Below are 23,686 nucleotides of genomic sequence, written 5' to 3' on the forward strand. Positions count from 1 at the left end.
CAGGTCATTTTTCCACACCTAGAACAAGATCTCTAATGGTTTGCTATATCGGAATCCTGTGTTGGCTATCTCCCAGACTCATGACCTGGACTCTTATCCTGGACTCCTCTCTCTCCTTCATGTCCCCTCACTTTGTCAGACTGTCAGAAATTTCTGTCTCCACACTTGTCTCATCCAGTCTTCTGGATTTTCTCCTCAAATGAGTCCCATCTTATATAAAACAACTGGAGCTCCATGCCATCTTTTCAACTTCATTGGACATTATTTCCCCTCCCACATTGTGCAATTCAACCCTTGCTGGCCTTTTCTCTGTTCCCATATGCAGGACTCCCATCTCCCACCTCCCACTCCCATGTGCCTCCAGGTGTCTGAAATGTCCTCCCTCCATTCTTATGCCTCAATCTCTCACTTCAGTAAGATGCAACTGAGGCACTGTCTTCTGTGTGAAACTTTCCTGATCCCCCTCCCTCCCAAAATACTTTGTACATATTCATATTTATGTACTTTATAGTAGTGATGTGCATATCTTTTTATTTACTTGTCTCCTTCATTTGAATGGACGTTCCTTGCAAAAGAGATGTTTCCTTCTTTGTACTTGTATCCCTGGTGATTGGTACATAGAAGGCACTTAATACTTATTGACTGGAGCAGCTAGGTGGCACAGTGGATAGAGCACTGGCCCTAGAGTCGGCAGGATCTGAGTTCAAATGTGGCCTCAGATACTTAATAATTGCCTAGCTGTGTGATCTTGGGCAAGTCTCTTAACCCCATTGCCTTAAATAAATTTAAAAAAATTTTAAGTTTTATTGATTGATTGATCGACAGTTTGAATTGGAGACAGAGAGGTCTAATCATAAGTTTTTGAAAAATGAATTTGAGGGGGAACTCAAAAGAAAAACAAAATGTAATTTTTTTTAATGATTCTAACAAAGAACTGTACATAGAAACAGTGTCATATCAAATTTTTTATACATCCTAGGGCTGATCAAGGTCGTCTTCTAGATTGTATTGTGCGATGGGGGAACCTCACTGAAGGGAAGATTAGAATGTATCTTGGAGAGATTCTGGAAGCTGTGCAGTACCTTCATAACTGCAGAATAGTACATCTGGACCTAAAGGTTGGTGGAATACCAAGTTCTGGGTGACTTAGGATGAGAATTTAGTTCTTGCTAAATCACAGATAGCAAAATTGTGTCTTCTCTTAACTCAGTATTTTTGTCAGATTAGGACAGTGAGTCCTCCCTTGTTATGTTGTCCCTGAAAAACATTCCCTGGACCTGGCTTACAGATCAAACCCCATAATTCCAAGTCTTTTGAGATTTCAAACCATAAACCACCTAAATTCATTTCAAAATGGACCTGTCATATCCTGAATTCTGCTCTGTGGTAAATAATATTATCTCAGGGTTCCAGTATGGCAGATTGACAGATTTTTAACAGATTCTTAAGTTAGAAAGTAATACATCTTTGTCCTCCATTTGGATACATATTTGTGGTATTTTTCCCCCACTGTAATTTTGTATGTTTCCTACTACAAGATGACCCTGCTCAGTGTCCTTCTGCTGCCCTCTCCCTCCAGGATCAGTGGCTGCAGTTGGGCAATAACAGCAGTGCTGATAGCCTTGATAGGCAATAGGCTATTGAAAGTTAAGCTTTCTCATCAAACGAATGATAATTCTAGATCCAAAAGATAGTTTTGGATTTGCCATAAATAGAGGGAATATTAAAACAAGGGTATGTTCCTTTGAGAAACTGAGTAAAAAGCATGGAGAAGTTAGTTTAAAACTGCACTAAGACTTTTGGCACACACTGTATTTCAAATGATTCTATGATCTCATTGATAAGGTAACACAATAAGGATAATAGATCAATATCTTTCAATGCCTGTACCCCCCAAAAAATCACATTTTTTTAGGTTCTGATTTCTCTATGATATAGAAAAAGGACATAAAGGCTATATAGATATATATGTCTCCTATGATATGCTTGTCAGTATAAAAAAAAAATCACATTTCTCCATTACAAGTATGTATTCATAGGCACATAAATGCCCCATAATACCTATGGCACAGATGCTTCAGGCCTTTTAGACACAGTAAGACTTTCTGAGATTTCAACCTTTTTAAAATGTATTTAGGGCAGCCATGATCATCTTATAAAGAAAGTGCTTTTTTTCCCCCCATCCCTTTTAGGGATACCTGGTAGCCAATTTTGTAAGCCAACATTGCCAGTGAATGGGGATCCTTATTCAAGGCTTTCTTAGTTATGTTTCAGGGGAAACCATTTGACTAATGGAATATCTATGAAGTCTGTGTAGCATACAGAGAGGCAACACGGAACTGTTCATGGAGGACCTTGGAGACAGAAGACCTGAGTTTGAGACAAAGGCAGTGTTGCTTAACTATTCAGTATCCCCAAACAATTTTCTAAGATGTTTCAGTTGTAGATGATCTGTTACACAAATGAAGAGTTTCCAAGCTGAAAGTTCTCCTTCTGATGAACTAATATGTTAGCCCCCCCCCACAAAATCTATTTTATGAAAGAATTCAATCACATTAGAGCTCTCCTTCTTCTCAGTAATATTAGGGGCTTCTGTACTGAAGTTAGAAACATTTTATCCTGCTCTTTACATAAATGGTTTTGACTACACTTCCAATTCTAAAAGAGTAAGTAGTATCTGTCTTATCTTTGAATCTCCCATGGTGGTCTGATGCACAAAAATTCTGTGTTGATTGAGTTATAATAAAATTAATCTAGGATGGAGGTGAGGGATGTGGAGAGGAGTTCAAATTCGACCTCAGACATTTACTTGCTGGGTGACTTTAGGCAAGTCACTTAACCTCTATCTGCCTCCATTATCCTCATCTGCAAAAATGAAGATAAGAATAGCACTTACTTCTCAGGATTGTTGTGAAATGTTGTAAGTTGTTGTGAAATGTTGTAAAATGCTATGCAAACTTTAAAGTATCATCTAAATGCTAACTAGTGCTGTGGGTGGGTGGGTGGGTGATTTTTTTTTTCAAAATAACAGTTTCCTTCTTGTATATTCTAGCCTGAAAACATTTTGGTGGATCAGAGCTTGGCTAAACCAACAATAAAATTGGCTGACTTTGGAGATGCAGTCCAACTCAACACAACTTACTATATCCACCAGTTACTGGGGAACCCAGAATTTGCAGCTCCCGAAATCATCCTTGGGAATCCTGTCTCCCTTACCTCAGATACTTGGAGTATTGGAGTGCTCACGTATGTCCTTCTTAGTGGTGTATCTCCTTTCCTGGATGACAGTGTAGAAGAAACATGCCTAAACATTTGCCGCTTAGACTTTAGTTTCCCAGATGACTACTTTAAAGGAGTTAGCCAGAAGGCCAAAGATTTTGTATGTTTCCTACTACGAGATGACCCTGCTCAGCGTCCTTCTGCTGCCCTCTCCCTCCAGGATCAGTGGCTGCAGCTGGGCAATAACAGCAGTGCTGATAGCCTTGATATATCAAGACTGACTTCTTTCATAGAGCGGCGAAAACACCAGAATGATGTTCGACCCATTCGTAGCATCAAAAACTTCTTACAGAGCAGGCTCTTGCCTAGGGTTTGACCTATCTTGAAGTTCTTTCTCATTCTCTTTCACCTGCCAATCAACTGTTAATTTGAATTTTGAGGAGAAAAAAACAGCCATTCAGCTGCTAGTATGTTCATCGTGTGAAATTGCATTCCAAGTAAGCTGTGAGTAACAGTACTTGGGACTTATAGATGCAAGCTATGCTGGGGTGGAGGACTTTAACATTATCTCTGCAAAAAGGCAGATAGAGCATTGCTGTATCACAGTATTTTATTCAGGTTTCTGCAAAAAAAAGATACTTTTTTTAAAAAACGAACAGGAATAGAATTTTGCAAAATTAACGTTTTCAAGATTTATTCAAGAAAAATAAATGCCTATGTTCAAACCACTGGTATTAATGAACAAAACAAAGACACATATCTGGAGAAGACTCACTCAAATGGTTATACATTAATATGGCTCCATTTGCAACTTGGTTTCAAAGGGGTCATAGAGCTTGTCCAGTTGCCTCATCTATCTGTATCTTGCATAGCAATGCACTGAGACCAGATTTGTCTTTTGAGTGCATCCAACCTCAAACTTTTGCATACAAATAGAATGAATCGTTTTGCTCTGATAAAATGTAGGCCTTACTTGTATATAGACTGTTCCTGCCTTCAGTCTGTAATTCCCTCTCTCAACCTCAACTAACCCCACCTTCTCAACATCCTAAATAGTGGCATACTACTATTCAGGTCTTTCAGTTGAGGGGTCAAAGTTTACTAGCCCTTCCGAAAAGGACTCCAGGGGCAGATCCTACTCCTATCGCCCCCTCCCTCTACCCACATCCTCCCAAACCCATCAATCAGATTGTTGAGCAGTATACAGCCAGATGAAAATACTGTAAATGCACTCATTGAGATTTTTCTGTTTGATTTCATATCATGTGCAATGTTGTGGCTTTAACATTTTATGCAACTATTTATGAGGACCTCTGTTGTAACTGTAATAAATATATAGAAAAAGCACATACTTAGTACGGTGAGCTTTATGGTTTTGTGTGTGTGACTAAAGGATTTTTTTTGAGGGGGCGGGGAGGGAAGGGATTGTATCACTGTGCCATTAGTTTTTAAGATAGTTAACACATAGCAAAAATTCTTGTCAGTTTTGAGGATTGTAAAAAGTGATTTCATATTCCAAATCTAAAACTGGATAATAGGGTAACATTTTAAAATTTATTATACTATTATTCAAAATGCCAAAGTATTATTTTTTCCCAAAATCAATCTTGACATTTAGTACTTTTTAATATTTTTGAATCTGTTTACTTTCTGTACAATAATTGGCTGAATTTTGTGTTTTTTGGTTATGAAAGCCAATCAAGGGTCAGCCGCCATGAGGCCAGAATCCAATGCCTAAGTCACTGTGGCCAAGGTAATGGTGATATTGGAGGTATTTTCAATAAAAGGGATGTGTTTCTGGGCTACTTTGGATTTTCCTGGATGTCTTTTTATCTGTGACTGTGTGAAGTACTATAAATAGGAAACCAGCCTGCATCCCCAAGCCAGTCAGACATCTGGGTTTTGAGCCATAAACCAGCTTAGTTAGCTTTGCAACTTCCAATGTATTTTATTTATTAGTTTTGTTGGGTTTTTTGTTTCTTCTTTGTAAAGTTGTACAGAAACTTTTTAAGAGAAAAAAATGAATTCAAAACTGGATGTGTATTCGTAACCTCATAACTTTTATTTGTGTATTATTTCTTTTATTATTTCAGTTAAATTTTTACATTATTTTGCATGTATATTTCTTTGTACAGAGACGTGTTTACACAGTATGATGTGATGTAAATATTTTATTTTGCCATCAGTTATTTTAAAAAATTAAACATATTTGACATATTTGCCTGATTTTTGTGTTAGGCCTTTTATTCAGCTTTATCTCATTGGAATTTTACTGGACTAAGCATTGCCCCAACCAGCTGTGACCTTTATATCCATAATAATCCTTTGAGTATTTGCTGGGAGTGATGTATGAACTCTCCTTTGAAAACCAAATCAAAAGAGTTTATCAACTCTCCCTCTCCCCCCCCCCCCCACTGCCCTTTCTCTGGAAGCATTTCAAATAATTCGTATTCTCATTAGGAAAGGGGAAAAGGAAGGAAATATTCATATGGTGCATACTATGTAACAGAGTCTGTGCTAATAATCGCTTTACATATATTATCTCACTTGTACCTCACAACAACCCTAGGAGGTAAGTGCCATTATTTTCCTCATTTTATAGTTAAGAAAACTCAGGCAAATAAAGGTTAAGTGACTAGCCCGGGATCATCCAGCTAAAAAGTATCTTGAGGCCATATTTGACCCCTGGGCCCAGTGATTTAACCATTAAACCACCCAACTATCTCTTAAGAGTATTCTTTTTAACATTACCAGTCATCATTCACTGGTTACTATTGTACTATGTGCAAAAATATGAAACTACTCAGAGGAATGACTTTTATTGAAGTTTGTCCTAGAAGGCTCTCTGGTCTAATAATATCCATTTTGCCATTTTTTGGTTTTAAATTGGAGGATCAGATAAGCAAAGAGAGGAAATCAGATTTTTTCAGTTGTCTTTTTTTTAATTCTCCTGTTGCACATTCAGAAAGTCCTAAAATATTTTATATCACATAGTGACATATTGGCATAGCTCTTGATTAAGACTGTAAGATACCCTTCAAATGGAGAATGATGCATTTCTGAGGCTATACGTGAAGCATGTTCAAAGTAAATCTTCAGACATTAAAGTAAAAACAATCTGCATTGTCAGGCACCAATTTTTATAAGGAAATTTTAGACTTTGTATTTTTTTCTTTTATGAGCCAAATTCCTAAGTTGAGACATTTTTTTAATCTGAAACCTTTCTCTTGCACAGAGTAAATCCCTAAATTCAGAAAATGGCTGTTGACTTATTCATATAAAGGTAGCAAGGCTCAAGGGGCTTAGGAATAAGGTAACATAAAGAGACAGCTGAACTATAATAGGACTTTGAATGAATCTCTTACCTAATGATCTGTCTCAGCCTTCTCACCCCTGAAATGAGATCATCAGGGACCTTTTATTAGGACACTTAATATGAATATTAATTCAAGTCCACAAGAATATAAGCATCTACTAGCAAGATGCTGTAGAGACAAGGCTGAAGGGAAAAAAGATATACCTTGTTTGAGCTAGTAAGGAGGGTGACAACTATGATACATATTTAAATATGATACTAGTAAAGGAATGGTCAAACATATCTCTTAGATGAAAGAGATTACAAAAACTTTGTGTAGAAAATGACACCAGAACTGGACTTTGATGGAAAGTCATGGGCTACTGGAGAGAGTCATGGAACCTTGCCATGTTTACATGCATTCATAGTAACCTTAGCCAGATCCCACCTACTGCATGCAAGTCCCTATATTTTTATCTTTTCTAAACTTGATATCAATTATCAAAAGAACTGTTCTTACCCTATTTTCAGGGTTCATAACAGAACACCCCACCACTCCTGAGAAGACTGATGCTATCCTACAGTTCTCCTCAACAACTGAAAGCCTCAATTCCACTCTCTTACCATTCATCTTTGACCTCAGAGCGTGAGATAGTCCCACCCCTGACCCTCTTACTCTACTCTCAATACCTTTCGTCCCCAACTGTCTAGAGGTCCTTGCTCCATTAATCTCTCCTACCCTCTCTTCCACTTTTAATCTTTCCATCTGCTGGTTTGGCATCTTATGATGACATGACAAGCAAATGGTTTGGATTTAAGGGAGGGGTTGCTGTGCTAATCCCTAACCTCACTTTCTTCTTCAGAGCCATCTGGGCCCAGTGGCTAGATAGGAATCAGGACAAGTGCAGATGGCCCTAGGTGTGAGGTAATCAGGATTAAGTGACTTGACCAAGATCACACAGCTAAGTGTGAAGTATCTGAGGCAGGATTCTACCTCCCATCCTCCTGATTCTAAGGCTCGTGCTCTATTCACTAAGCTACCTAGCTCCCCATGATCTTATATTTAATGTCTCTTCTGAACTTTATTAATAGTCCTCTCAAAGGCACTATCCAGATATCTCCACTCTATCACCCCAACATGCTACCTTAGTGTTACTCAATTCAATCCCAGCACATAGTATCATCATCAACTCCTTACTCTAAGCCCCCATGTTCAGCATCTCTTCCATACATTCCTCTTGACCCTCACAGCCACTACCCTACTTTAGACCTGACATCACCTCTTGCCAGGATAATTACATTAGCCTCCTAGTAAGTGAGCTTCAAGCCTTTGCCTTTGCCAATTCATCCTCCACCCATCTGTCAGAGGGATTCTCCTCAAATGTAGGAAACAGTGATTATATCACTACTACCAACCTAGTCAATATCTGGTGCCACCCTATTAGTCTAGGATCAAATATAAACTCTACAAATGGAATTTAAAGCTCTTTAACTTGGAACTTTCTAATTTTATGCATCACTCCCCTCCTTGCAGCTTTACAATCTAGTAATACTGGCCCCACACTAACTTTATGAAACTTTTCTTGATCCCTCAAACTGTTTGTGCCCTCCTTCCCAAAACTTGTAATTATTTTTAATATAGCCAAATATTCTTCATACATCTAGATATGAGTGTTTTCCTTGCCATTAAGATACAAGCTCCTAGAGGGCAGAACCCTTTTCACTTTTGTCTTTGTGTCCTCAAGTACATAATTAGGTTTAATTGTGGTCTATAATCAGATATTTATTGGTTGATATATATCTACCCATGTCACTCCTCTAATCATTAATCATTGTCTCTCACAACCTTCTCCTATGTTAAATTCAAATTCCTCTGCATGACATTGAAAGTCATCATATTATGGTATCTCCTTAGCCTTTCAGCTCTATCCCTCTTTGTATCCTCTGCCCGCCCAAAACTGGCTCATTCCCAGTCTCAGAAAGCAGCTGGTAACTTAGAGAAGCTTGGACTTGGAGTCAAAAAGGCCTACGTTCAAATCTGACCTCAAATACTTACTTGCTATGTCACTCTAAGCAATTCACTTGATCTCTGCCTCAGTGTCCTCAACTGTAAAATGAGGATGATGATAGCATCTACTTCTCAGGGCCACTGTGAGGATCAAATGAGGTACTATTTGTAAAAATCACTCTACATAGTGCCTGATCCATAGGTGTTCAGTCACTCAGTTGTGTCTGACTCTTCATGACCCCAATGCACTCTGGTGCCTTCTGTGATCTGCTACTTTTTTGAAGTCTATCCAAGTTTATATTTATTGTTTCCATGACACTATTTATTTCTCCCATCCTCTGTTGTTCCCTTTTCCTTTTACTTTCAATCTTTCCCAACATCAGGTTAATATGTAGTTAAAATATTTAAGTTTCAGCTTCAGTATTTGACTTTCCAGTGAATAGTATGAATTAATTCCTTTAAGTATGACTGATTTAATTAATCTCCTTGCTGTCCAAGAAATGCTTTCTCAAAAGTCTTCATCAGGATCACAATTCAAAAGTGTCAGGTCTACCATGCTCAACTTTGCTTATAGCTCAGCTCTCACAGCCATACAACGTCACTGGAAAAACCATAGTCTTTGACTATACAATCCTTAGTTGGCAAGTCAATGTCTCTGCTTTTTAGTTTGCTGTCCAGATTTACCATATTTTTCCTTCCAAGAATTAAGTGTCTTTTAAATGTAGTGATCTTGAGCCCAAGAATAAAAGATCTGACAGTTTCCATGTCTTCTTCTGTTTATCAAAAAGTGACCAGTTACCAAAATCTTAGGTTTGTTTTTGTTTTGTTTTGTTTTCTTATTGCTAAGCTTCAAGCCAGCTTTTATATTCTCTTCTTTCACTCTCATCATGAGGCTTTTTAATTCCTCTTTATTTTCTGCCTTCAGAATAGGATCATGTGCATATCTGAGATGGCTGATATATTTCCTGCAATCTTAGTTCTAGCTTTGAATTTATCCAGTCTGTCATTTCATATATGTGCTCTGCATATAATTTAAATAAATAAGATGACAAATTAGAGCCTTATCATGCTCCTTTTCCAATCTTAACTAATCAGTTGTTCCAAGTTCAATTCTAAATGTTGCTCCCTGATCCACACACAGATTCCTCAGTAAGATGATCTAGTACTCCCATCTCTTTGATGGGTCCCAATCAGACAATCAAACAACAATAATTTATTGAGTACCTATTTACTATGTTTTGAACATTACCTTCCAACAAAGGATTGTGAAAAGAAGTATGTAGCCAAACTAAAAAAAAAACTGATGTAATCTTAAGCAACATTTCCAAAGAAAGTTGAGAAGCTGAAGTGTCAGTGCAGTTTCAATTCAATTTTAGGATAAATATCCAAGATAGAATTGGTTAACAAGTGCTATTTGTGTTAACCTTCACTAAAGATCTTTAAAGTTGTGTTGGGGCAGATAAGGATTAGACCAGACAGCCTCTAAGTTTCCTTCCCATTCTGAGAAGCCAGGATAAATAATTTTTCCTTTCTAAATCTTATTTCCTCATCTGAAAAAAGGAGTTAGACTAGATGGTCTCAGAGATCCCTTCCAAATCTCAGATTCTGTCACTCTGAGAGGCTTGCAAAAAATAAATCAAGTCAGCTAGGGCTGAATGACTCCCAGTCCATCCCCTCTACCTAAAATCTGTACAGATCTCAGGTTAATTTAACATTGTAGTGTCAATTGTCACACTCATGCTAAAATGAGAATGATCACTTTCTCTTTTATGTCAGTCAGAAATTTAAAAACAAAACTACTACTAGTCTCCCATGTACGCTTACCTTCCAAGGATGTGACAGTCCCCCTTTTCCTTTCCTCTCTGACTCGGAGGTACTAACTCAGAAGTCAAATAAAGTGACTTTCAATCCTGCCTTTCCTACTTGTGTGACCCCGGGCAAATCACTGAATTTCTTAGTTTTCCCACCTGAAAATGAATGGGTGGTACTAGATTATCTCTAAGGTCTCTTTCAGTTTTGGATCCTATAGTTCTATTATCATTTTAATAAGGTTTTAAACTTTAACCCTTAGTCAATAAACACTGATTAAGCTCCCACTATAATACTCCTCTATATTATATCTAGCTCTTCTATACTATTTCTATGTTTAAGTGACATTGGGGAAATCACTTTACTCTAATTGCCTCACATCTGGGGCCACCTCCAGTTGTCCTGATTTATATCTGACCACTGGACCCAGATGACTGTAGGAGAAAGTGAGGCTGGTGACTTAGTACAGCACCCCCCTCATTCAAATACAAATCTTGTCCTTACCATGGCACCACTCCCCCAATGTTCTTCAAGAACAAAGGATAAACATCATCATCATCATCATCATCATCATCATCATCACCATCATGTCACTAGGCACTGTGCTAAGCAATGACCTTTATGGTGGATCAATTAATCAATCAATTAACAAGTATTAAGTCCTTACTCTGAGTCTGGTACTAGAACAAAAGAGTCAAATTCAAAGGAGCTTACATTCTATTGGTTAGATAAAAATACATATAAATATTTACAAAGGAAATTCAAAATAAATACATAAATCCAAGAGAATTTGAAGGGGAGAGACATTAGCAACTGCAGGAAAGAACAAAAGTGACAAAGTGAGGATCAAAAACAGCCTGGGCTAAAAGATAGTATTTGAAATAATTCTTTTTTTTTATTAAATACTGATATCTCAATTTTATCACATCATCATAATTTGCCCCAGAATCTCTTGCCTTCCCTTTCCCATAGAACTATTTCTTATAACAAATAGTTTGAGTTCATCCTTAAAGGAAAGTAGGCATTTTGTGAACTAGGGATAAGGAGAGAGAGTGAATGAAGTCACAAAGAACTGAGTTCAAATCCAGTTTCAGATTCTTATCAGCTGTATGACTAAGTCACAACCTCTGTCAGTCTCAATTTCTTCAATTATAACTTGTTGCAAGGATGGAATTTGATGATATTTTTTGAAGCCCTTAGCACAATGTCCAACACATAGTAGCACTTAATATATACTTCTTCATTTCTCCTTCTCTAATATTTGACCATTTTTGAGGTATAAATATTCACACTAAGCTGGCAAGGGCTGGCATTGGTACACCATATTTTTTTTCATCACAGCAAGCCAGTAAATAAAGAAAACTCCTATTCTCAGTATTAATTGACAAAAAAGAGAAAATTATTTTTTTAAAAACCCTAGAAAGTGATTTTCCTAAACAACCCATCCATCTATGACTTAACGGTGATCTTTTTTTTTTTTATCACAAATGGCCAGAAGTAATCAAATCTGATCAATAACCCCAAGGTCTTCAGGAAATGAGAGAAGATTGTACTGTTCTTAGGCAATAATGACTCAACTCTAAATGCTTCAGGTGAAGGGGAGGGGGGAGCAATAATTCTAAATACAAGTGAAATATTTCCTCTTCTAAATTTGGTTACCACCTGCTCCTAACCTCTTGTTATTCAGTCATGTCCTACACTTCCTGATCCCAATTGGGGTTTTCTTAGCAATAATACTAGAGTGATTTTCCACTTTATTCTCTAGCTCATTTAAAAGAAAGAGGTTAGGCCTAGGTGAAAGGAGGAAAAGGTTTTAGTAGAGAAACTGTTTCTTGAGAAAGAATACACATTCTTTCAGAGAATTTAATTAGTCATCTGACCTTTCAGGGCTCATGATGAATATAGTTAAGAAGAATATTGTGGAAGTGATAAGATCTCAGAATTGTCAAAGAACCTTCAGATTATCTGATCCAACCCATTTATTGCATAGAGAGAGATTAAGTAGCTGACCCAGGATCACACAGGAAGTAAGTGATAGAGTTGAGATTCAGACCTTGGTTCATCAGTTCCATATCCAGGACTCTTTTCATTGTATCAAGAAATTATAGGGGTTGCACCAAGAAGACATTCTTGTTACATCAAGAAAATTGCAGATGATATGCCAACATCTGGTGCAGGAGATAAAGAAGAAAAAATATCTATGAAGATCTTCCAAATTAAATGGACACACATGAATGTTCAATGATTCCAATGCAAAAGCAGGCATAGGAGGAAGCAGCTAAAGAAATGGCACTGGATTGAAAAACAAAAGAGGCTAAATGCTTGTGGACTATACAGAAGTTTCATACTTATATATGACTACTTGAGACATTTGCCAAGCTAAAAGAGTTCCAACTTTTTGTGGTCAGGTCTTTTTTGTGCCTTTTGTGACAAGGAAACTACATCAATGTTGTTAGAGGCTATCAGAAAGCTGTGAGAAGAGAGATGAAACTTGAGTCTTACCCACCTGGGACTCAGCAGGTTCTAGTTCAGCTTTGTCATCTTTCAGAAAGAAAATTAGCTTAACTGGCATGAGGAGAGTTGGGAAATTGCTCCTCCCACAGGTCAAGATTGTTCCATATTTGTCTTCTTTCTTCAGCCTCGAGCACTTAGTAGTTGCTTTTAATTATTGAATTATTGAAATGAGGGCAATATCAACTGTGTTGAATTACCTTTATGCAGCACTTAGCATGTATAGCATGCATAGGGGCTCTTCATTTGTTTTATGCTTGAAGGGACAATTCATCTAGCCTAACCATTAACTTTATAAAGTATTTTATCTTGTGCCATGGAGGGCAGCAGACATAACTTACAAGCTAAGTGCTTGTCCCTTGAGGTTAACCAAGAGTAGGCATTAAAGAAGAAGCAAAACTCATTACAGACAAATTCTCTGGGTCAGACAGATTATTTAATCCTGAACTTGCTGAGTTGGTTTCATTGTTTTACAAAGCTTGACTACTCTGATGTCTTTACTTCTGCCCGTTTGAATGTGGTTAGTCTCTGCTTTGTACTGCTACAAGAGATGCTGCTACTACTACTAGCGCCAAAGATTCTTGGCATTCAAGAGTATCATAGCAACCAGAGCATTCTCTCAAGCCCAAAAACTCCCAGAAGAGGAAGGAAAGTCTACCTCAGAGACTTGAGTCCCTACTGGGAAATTTCCTGTTTACACTACATTTTATAATGCATATTACAGACAATCATTGTTACTTTTTCTCAGTCAATCTGAGGACACACCTGGAAGAGAATCACTGGGGAGGATGTTTGATTTATGAGAGATTTCTTGTCAGCACCTAATAGGGCAAAACCATAGAATCAAAGATCTAGAGTAGGCAGAGAAACAAGTCACCTAATCCAAAATCTTCATCTTACACATGAGGAAATTGAGGTTCAAGAGGTTAAATAACTTCCTTAAGGTCATAAAAGTGGTAGGTATCAGAGGTAAGTTCTGATCTGATTCCTCTGAAACAGCCAATTTATCCATAGCATTTATCCTTCTATGAGTATATACTAACCAGGTCTTACCACGATAAGAAAAGCATCTTTTTGCTTTATAGAACTTAGACTACACAATGAAGCATCTAAGCTTCACCTTACCCTATCCTAGAACAAATATGGTCCAGTGTAAAGATACTAGCTCTAGTCACAAGACTGCCTCTGATAATTGTGTGACCTAAAATAAGTCATTTAATCTCTGGAACTTAGCTTTCTTATCTGATAGATGATTCAAACCATACTCACTTTATGTGGCCTTTCTCTTTAAAAGGATCAACCCTTTTACATGATTCTTGATCCCATCCAAATCATTAATTAAAGAAATGTAAATTAAAGCAATTCTGAGATTCTACCTCACATTCATCAGAGTAGCAAATATGTCAAAAAAAGGAAAATGATAAATATTGGCAAGACTGTGGGAAAATAGGCACCTTGTGCACTGCTAGTTGACCTGTGAATGGGAAACAGCCATTCTGAAAAGCAATTTGGAATTACATTCAAAAAGTTACTTAGTAATGCTATACTACTTTTTAAACCAGCTATACTTCTGCTAAGCCTAAACCCCAAAAGACAAAAGAAATAAGAAAATGTCATATGTTTTCCAAAATATTTATAGCAGCTTTTTTTTAGTGGTGGCAAGAAATTGGAAACTAAAGAGATGGCCATAAACCGAGAAGTAATTGAATAAGTTGTATTATAGAATGTGTTTGTAATACTCATATTACAAGAAATGAGGAAATAGATTATTTTAAAGAGACATGGATGGGCAGCTAGGTGGCGCAGTGGATAAAACACCTGCCCTGGAGTCAGGAGTACCTGAGTTCAAATCTGGTCTCAGACACTTAACCCCATTTGCCTTACAAAAACCTTTAAAAAAGAGAGAGAGACATGGAAAGACAATGAATTAACGTATAGTAAAGTAAGCAGAATCAAACAAGTTATAGCAAAACATCAATATAATTAACATTAACAACTTTTTAAAATTTATTTATTTTCATCCATTTGTACATGTATGTTTTTAAGTTACAAAATTTCCTTCCACCCTCCCTTCCCATACCCCTGCCCTCAGTGGTGAACAGTCAGGTTAGCATTGTACAGATACATTTTGATAAACATGTTTACGAATTAATAATTTTTGGCATGAGGAATTTGGGTTAAGGGAAAGGGATACAGAAGAGGTAATTTTTGCAAAGTATTCATCAGATTTGGAAGGGTTTTGTGAGTGTGTGTGTGTGTGTGTGTGTGTGTGTGTGTGTGTGCTTTGTTTTGTTTTGTTTTTCTTCCTCTGGATGGTGATGTAACCAGTCAAGTACAGTTGTCCTAGCTCTCTGAACTGCTGATAAAAGCTGCTTCCATCAAGATTGTTCATCTCACAGTGTTGTTGATGTATACTTTGTCCTCTTGGTTCTACTCCCTTCACTCAGCATCATATCCTGTAAGTCATTCCATGCTTCTCTAGAGTCCAACCATTTATAGCTTCTTATAAAATAATAATATTCATGTACTATAACTTGTATAGCCATTCCCCAATTGATGGACATCCCCTCAATTTCCAATTCTTTGCCACTACAAAAAAAGCTGCTATGAATATTTTGGAACATATAGGACTTTTCCCTTCTTTAATAATTTCTTCTGGATATATATACTTAGAATTGGAATTGCTGGGTCAAAGGATATGAACAGTTTTTTTGCTCTTTGCTCTCCAGAAAGATTGGATTTGTTCACAACTCCACCAGCAATGTATCAATGTCTCAATTCTCCCACAACCTCTCCAACATTGATCATTTTCTTTTTCTCATCTTGGCCAATCTAATAGGTGTGAGATGATATCTCATTGTTATTTTATTTATTTGTTTGTTTGTTTATTTATTTATTTGTCTTTAGGATTTTTTTATAAGGCAAATGGCATTAAGTGGCTTGCCCAAGGCCACACAGCTAGGTAATTATTAAGTGTCTGAGGCTGGATTTGAACTCAGGTACTCCTGACTCCAGGGCTGGTGCTCTATCCACTGCACCACTTAGCCACCCCATTCATTGTTATTTTAATTTGCATTTCTCTAGTCAATAATGATTTGGAACATTTTTTCATATGATTATATATAGTCTTAATACCTCCATTTGAAAACTGTTCATATCCTTTGTCTATTTATCAATTGGGGAATAACATTTACAACTTTTAAAACTTCTGTAAATGAATGCTAAAATAAAACAAACAGGCAAGAGACAATCTATATAACAACAATCCAATTAAAAAACATTAAAAGCTGTAAGAACTATGATCAATTCAATGACTACTTATGATTCCAGAAAACGAATGATGAAACATGGTATCTTTCACCAGACAGTTGATAGAAGTAGAGTATTACATATACATATACATGTTTGTATGTATGTATATATATGAATCCTTTGAGGGAATTTGACTACATACTTTGAAAAAATAGAGTTGGGGAGAGAAAATAAACTAGTTTTTTTTAATTGTTTAAGATAGAGCAGTGTAAAAAAATGTGGAAAGTACTTTCAGACAGTTTCTAGATTACTTTGTCTTTACTACACTGCATTAATTACAAGAGGTAGCTTATGGAGTAATCTGTAAATGCTTATAATTTAAAAATAAAATAGATCAATTATTAAAAAATTCTCACTAGATCATATGCTCAAGTTGTCATCCTATGCCCTATTTCCTGACAAATTACTAGAAAAAATTCTCTGTACTCATTTCTTTTCTTACTCTGAAATTCTTTGCTTCTGACTTCATTACTCAATTGAAATCACTCCTTCCAAAATTACTATTTCTTAATTTTCAAATCTGATAGCCTTTTCTCAGTCTTTATCCTTCTTGACCTCTCCTGTATTTTGTACTGTTGTCCATTCTGTCTTCCTGGTACTCTCTCTTCTCCAGGAGATAACAACTTATAACAGTTCTTTCCCTGGTTTCTTCTCCAATTTATCTAAATAATCTTACTTAGTCTCCATTATTGGTCTTCATCCATTTCATGCTCAACTAATTTTAGATGTTCCCCCAGGTTCTGCCCTAGGGGCTCTTTTCTTTGCTCTCTACATCCTCTCTTCCGGGGAACTTCTCTGCTCCCAGGGGTATCCTATCTGTTCCTTGAGGCACCTGGTAGAATATTGGATAGAATGCTGGACCTGGAGTCAGGAAGATCTGAATTCAAAAGCAGTCTTGGTGACTTACCATGACCCTGGGCAAATCACTTAACCTCTGTGTGTCTCAGTTTCCTCAGCTGTAAAAAGAGGATATTAATAGCACCTATATCACAGGGTTGTTGTGAGGATAAAAAGATATATTTGTACAAAGTACTTAACATAGTTCTGGTATAAATTAAATACTATATAAATGTATAATTCCTTTTCTTCTCCTATGTAGAGGACTTATAAATCTCTATATGCAGCTACAGACTCCATCAGCTCTAGTTTCACATCACCAACAACCCAATGGACAGTTTAAACTTGATGATCCAGAGAAATCTAAAATGTACAAACAGAACTCATGACCTTTTCCCCATAACTTTGTCTCCTTCAAATTTCTCTGCTTTTGTCAGATACCCCATCTTCTAGTCTTACAAGTTCATCACCTCAGTGTTAACCTGACATTATCCCTCCCCTTCACCTTGCATAACTTATCAATTAGTTGACAATTTTTTAAATTTTATTTTTAATTTATGAAATAAAACAGTATAACTTTTTTTAGGTTTTTGCAAGGCAAACAGGGTTAAGTGGCTTGTCCAAGGCCACACAGCTAGGTATTTAAGTGTCTGAGACTGGATTTGAACCCAGGTACTCATGACTCCAGGGCCAGTGCTTTATCCACTATGCCACCTAGCCTTCCCTAAAACAGTATAACTTTTAAAAAAGATGATTGCAAATCTATTATGTACAACTTGCTATTTCTTTTAAATATTTAATAAAGTTATCATGTAAATTTCTTTTTTTCCTTTTTCCCCCTCCTTCCCCTTCATGACTATTAGACACAAATATGTACATATATCTCTAAGTTAATCATACTTCTATTTTTCAACTCTTGCATTTCTACCTTTATAATAACTCTCATATTTGACTTCTTTTTTCTCCTCACATAGCCAACCACTTTAGATCATGCTTTTATCACTTCTTACCAGTATTATTGCAATGGTTCCCTGATGATGATGATGATGATGATGCTGACGCTTATTCTTCATTCTCAAAGACCATGACCTCAGGTGGGTGATGCCATGTCAAGCAAATGAATTGTATTTGAGTGGGGAAGTGAGTGCTGTGCTAAAGTGAGGCTAAGTGCCTCACTTTCTCCTCCAGAACCATCTGGATCCAGTAGACAGAATTGATCAGGAGGACTGGAGATGACCCTGGATGCTAAGCAATCAGGGTGAAGTAACTTGACCAAGGTCACACAGCTAGTGAGTGTCAAGTGTCTGAGGCTGGTTTCAAACTCCCATTCTCCTGACTCCAAGACCAGTGCTCTATCCATTGCACCAGCTAATTATATAAATATATATATATATATATATATATATATATATATATATATATATATATACTTCTAATTGGTCTTCCTATCTCAAGAATTTTCCCTTTCCAGTTCAACCTCTACACAGCTGCCAAAATGATTTTCCTTGAGCACAGATATCACTCACCTACACAATAAACTCCAGTGGTTCTCCCCTGCCTATTAGACAAAACTTAAACTTCTCAGTTTGATTTTTAAAGCCACTCAGTCTCAAGCTCTCTTTCCAACCTTCTGTAAATTATTCCTGTTCTCATATTTGGTTTTCTCTACATTTCTCACACAAAGCACTCCATCTCCCATTTGAATGACTTAACAATGGCCATCATTCCTGTAATATTTTCCTTCCTGATTTCCCTCCCATAAAATCCTTCTCTTCCTTAAGATGCAGCTCAAGTATCATTTTCTCCCAGAAGGTTTTTTTCTCCCTCCCTAGTTACCATGTATTGAGTTACCTTGAAATTATTTTGCATTTATTCTTTATAAGTTTGTGTGTGTGTGTGTGTGTGTGTGTGTGTGTGTGTGTGTGTGTGTGTGTGGTCTTTCCCATAAGCTCACTGAGGGCAGAACCTTCATTTTTTTGTATATGAATCACCAGCACCTAGCTAGTACACAGTAGGCATTTTAAAATTTTGGCTGATTGATTGTTAGCACAAGTCCTTTTTTTACACGTGAATAGGACTGTATGATTGTTGGAATCCTTTCTAACTCCCAAATTCAGTGTTCCCATGATTGATTTACCATCTCAACAACTCTCATCTGAGCACTTCCCAGTTTATCACTATTCTTCCTAAAATATGGTGGTCAGAACTGATCACAATGCTCCAGATACAGTCTGACCAAGGCAGAAGACAGAATTATTGTCACATTCAATAAGGATTTATGAAAAGCCCCTGAGTGCTAAGTACTAGATTAGGTATAGGTGATTGAAAGACAAAAATGAGATCTACTGGACTTTCTTAGATAGAGCAGTGGCATGTCCTATTACTGGTTTTATTTAGAAACAAAAATATGACAACTGTGTAGAAATTCTATGGTTAGAAGGGAGACTGGAAACAGAAAGATCAAATCCAAGGTTATTGCAGTAGTTCAAGGTAAGAAGTAATAAGGATTAGGCTGTGCTGTGATTGGAGAGGTCAGGGGTGCTGTGGGAGTAGAATAGACAAGACTTGGAAGGTGACTAGATATGGGGAGTGTCAGGGAATATAAAGTCTAGGATAATTGCCAGGCTGTGGAAACAAGTTACTAAAGAATGGAGGCAAGGCCTGGCAATCCTATCTAATTTTACTATTATCAAGCTCCACAACTCTATCTCTCACACACAAGTTTAGCATGAAAGATTATGGTAGATACTTTGCAAAAATATACTGCAACTACCCACTCTACCAATCTAGTAGCACTATTAAAAAAGGAAATAATATTAGTCTGGCATGATCTATTCTTGAGAAGAGGAATAACTTTCTGTGATCTTTTTTCTAGATAGAAACTAGCCATCCCTTTGATATTCCAGGAATACAAGTCAAGATCACCCTCCTGTTTTTAGTTGCCTAATCTTTTCTCTTGTTTTGAAATTCCAGACAATATTTGCTTTTCTCTAGCACAAAGCACCTTTACTATCCTCCATAATTTTTTCAAAGATCTCTGACAAGTCCTTTAGCAATAAAAACCTCTAGTTGTGTCTGTATCCTGGAGAGTGGTTTTATTGGAATAGGTGAATTGAATTTATCAAGAGTAACTTGAATTTATCAAGGGTGCTTTTTTTTTTATCATTTTCCTATCTTGGGTGTCAACTTCCTATTAATCATTTTTGTCTTTCCAGTTCAAAAATTATTCTTGGCAGAGAAAATAGAAGAAAAATAAGAATTCAGTGATCCACCTTCTCTCTATTGTCGATTATCATCATCCTATCTACCCCAAGTAGGGGGACTTATTTCATACTTTTTTCTCTATAGAAATTAAAACAATAACCAAAAAGTTTTTGTTGCTCTTAGTATTCTTCTTCAACGACTCCTTCTGAGTTTTAGCACTCCTGATGCTATTATTACATGTCCAAGTCACACATTTGTACTCATCCTCTGATCTAACTTATATTTATGTCTTTTTAAAATCTAAGTTGGTTGATGATTTTCCTGTGTATATTCATGGTTAGTGAATTGTTCTCTGTGCGTGCTTGCTATAACTGCCACTTTTCTTACTCATTGGAATTACTTCTTCTTTGTGTCTTCAAAATTTTATTCTTAAATAGGATTCTTGAGCATCCCTTTGGAGCTCACTTCCCAAGGATAAATTTAATCCATAGAATCCTTTTCTGAATTGTTTTAAAGTATTATCTCCCAAATCTAGGATGTTTATCAGACTATTTTTTCCCACCATAAACCCTATATTTAAATTCTCAAGAAATGAAGAGAAAAGTGTTATTATTTCTATGTCAATGACCAGTTCTTACTTCCTAGTGTAAATTATATCTAAAAAACAGTTCCCTCTGTTACTTTCTCCAACTTTCTGAGGGATAGAATTAACATTAAAGCAAGCCAAAAATAAATAATGGAGACAGAGACAGAGACAGAGACAGAGACAGAGACAGAGAGAGAGAGAGAGAGAGAGAGAGAGAGAGAGAGAGATTCATGATTTGAAGTTTGCCATCACTTTTGTATCATGCCTCCACCCTTGGCTTGTGATTCTTTCTGAAAACTCCCCACTTCTTTCTTTTATCTATCTAGGTCTATAGTATGTCCTGATGCCAATATCACTCTGATTCCACTTCCCTCAAATGATTTTCACCTCAATTCTTTCTACTTTCCACTACTGGTTTTCTGTATTTCTTCATGAGTTTAACTTCTTTTAAAAATTATTGATGTCTTTTTAAAAATCAGTTAGCATCCTATTCTTAATGCCCAATGCTATTCTAATCCCATTCTCATCTTCCTTTACTTCTCTTATTTCTTCTGAATAATCACAATTTAGAATCAAAGTTCTGTGTTTTCTTATGAAGACTTATGAGTCTTATGAAGTCTTATGAAGACTCAACTATAAGGTCAAATTTGTTGCTTCAAGATAGAATCTCTAATTTGATCTTAACAAAGATAAACTAACAAGTCATAGTTTGGCTATTTTTATGTTGTCAGCTGAAATCATAGTATTATTACTGCCTTCTTTCTTTGGATTTTATATCCTTTGAATTTCTCTATTGCTATTCTAGGTACCTTATAGATACTCTCCTTTCATAAGATAGTCCAACTTCTGCCTCCAAGCTTTTTCACTGACTTTCCCCATGCCTAGAATTTTGTCCCGTCTTATCTGTTTCCTGCAAATCTCACCTAATAAGGATATAAGTATATAAGACTTTCGAAGGAAAATTTGATGAAATTTGATGAACCAATATTCCTCTCATCTTGAGATCAAGAATCCTTGATAACGCGTAGTCTTTGGATGTTTCTGCGTCTCTCCCCTATCTGCAATAACAAAGAGACAGGACACAAAACACTGGGGGAAGGGGTGGTATCTGAAGTTGATAGATGTATAATTTTATGTATGTATGCATGTATGTATGTGTATGTGTGTGTGTGTATATATATATATATACACATAAAAGGAAGATTTGTAAAAAAAAAGTAAAAACTAAAAACCCATTTAAACCCCAAAGCCAAAGTTTCTTTATCTATAAAGAAAAGAAACTGTGGCAGTTGGCCTCTAAGATCCTTTCTGGTCCTAACAATCTAGAATTCTAAGTGAAAGAGTTTGCTATTTCATGGCCCAGATTTTAGATATCAAAGAGAAACTGAAGTGTATTGTTGGAATAGCCTCAGGGAATAATATAAATGATAATTGTCAAAGGTCAAAGTGAAATTGAGTTCAAATGAAACATTTAAAAAGGAGACAGCTGAGTGACACTGATGCTTTGGCTTCCAATAGAAAAAGACAAGGAGAAAAAAAAAACTGACCCTGGGGCTAATCGGGGGAGTGTGGGGCCAGGAGGTTGAGAGAATAGTTATTTCCATAAGACCTCTGTGTGGAAATATTTGACTGCTGGTTTTACTTTGCTAGTCAGCTAACTGAGAGTTAGTACAGTCGCTACAGGAACAGTAAGACTTTGGAAGGTGAATATGGTGAAACACTCTATTTTTCTTTCAGCCTGAGATCCCAGAATCCTTGATAATGCAGTCGTTGGATGTTTCTGCCCCTCTCCCCCATCTGCAATAACAAAGACAGGATGTAGAACACACTTCATAAGAAGCAGTAGCTGCTTGTTCAGGCCATTCAGATATTAACTTGATAAGAGTTTACTTTTGTTTTCACTTGGCAAAACTTTGGGTTCATCTGCTAAGTGAGAGAGTACTTGGGACTATGTTGAGATCCAAATGAGTAGAGATAAAATAACTGGTTTGGATAACTTAGAATTTATTAAAGAACTAATCCATACCCAGGTTTCCTGGATTCTGAGGCAATAGGAAAAGCTGGGAGTGGGTAGGTGTTTTTATACATTCTTAATTGAGTGAGCTTGCTTCACTCAAGCTTTTGTTACTTGCTGGCCCAAATAGAGCAACCTTCAGTAGCTGCATTAACCAATCAATAAGAATTTATTAAAGGCTTACCATGCCACCTTCTAGTACAGTTGAGCATGTGGGAATGTTCCATAATTATAAGGAGTGGAAAGAAAGAAATTTAAGTTCAGCACCAAGTAAGCATTGATCATTAACTTTCTTGAGAACAAAGACTATTCGAACCATGAGGGGAATTTTTTTTTAATCTTAAACGTATAGGAATCTACTTAATCATTCAGCAAAAAATAGAAGGGTCTGATGAGAGATTTTTTGGTTTGAAAGCAAATTTACATCTTTGATTCAACTCAATAATCATTTTGTAAACCTCTATTGTATAGTAGACACTTACTCAGCTCTTAGGATTAAAAAAAAAGGCAAAAAAAAAAATCCCTGCCCTCAAGGAGTTCACAATTTTATGGGGGGAGACAGCAAGCAAATAACATAAAAAGCAATCCATATATAGGATAAATAGGAAATAAAAGAGAGAAGGCACTAGAACTAAATGAAGTTTGGGAAGGTTTTCTGTGGAAGATGGGAATTTTAGTTAAAGAAAGTCAAGACTTGGGGCAGCTAGGTGGTGCACAGGATAGAGCACCAACCCTGGAGTCAGGAGTACCTGGGTTCAAATCCGGTCTCAGACACTTAATAATTACCTAGCTGTGTGGCCTTGGGCGAGCCACTTAACCCCATTTGCCTTGAAAAAAAAAAGCCTAAAAAAAAATAAATAAAAGAAAGTCAAGACTTGAGGAGGGAGAGCA

The 23,686-nt window shown here is 36.6% G+C and overlaps 1 protein-coding gene across 4 annotated transcripts in view; it reads left to right on the top strand.

Moving 5' to 3' along the window:
- The window catches only part of TRIO (trio Rho guanine nucleotide exchange factor), a 600,806-nt gene extending 594,221 nt beyond the window's left edge, over positions 1–6,585 (top strand). For 2 of the 4 annotated variants that reach the window (XM_074199605.1, XM_074199606.1), the window contains 2 exons: positions 980–1,118; positions 3,053–6,584. In XM_074199605.1, coding sequence (XP_074055706.1) covers positions 980–1,118; positions 3,053–3,595 — 682 coding nt within the window. In that variant the 3' untranslated portion in view covers positions 3,596–6,584. Of the gene's footprint in view, positions 1–979; positions 1,119–3,052 lie in introns of all 4 variants that reach the window. The other 2 variants (XM_074199601.1, XM_074199602.1) reach the window with 2 other exon arrangements.
- Positions 6,586–23,686: the final 17,101 nt, after the last annotated feature.

The sequence above is a fragment of the Macrotis lagotis genome, chromosome X (genome assembly GCF_037893015.1).
Source record: "Macrotis lagotis isolate mMagLag1 chromosome X, bilby.v1.9.chrom.fasta, whole genome shotgun sequence".
Classification (NCBI taxonomy): Eukaryota; Metazoa; Chordata; class Mammalia; order Peramelemorphia; family Peramelidae; genus Macrotis; species Macrotis lagotis.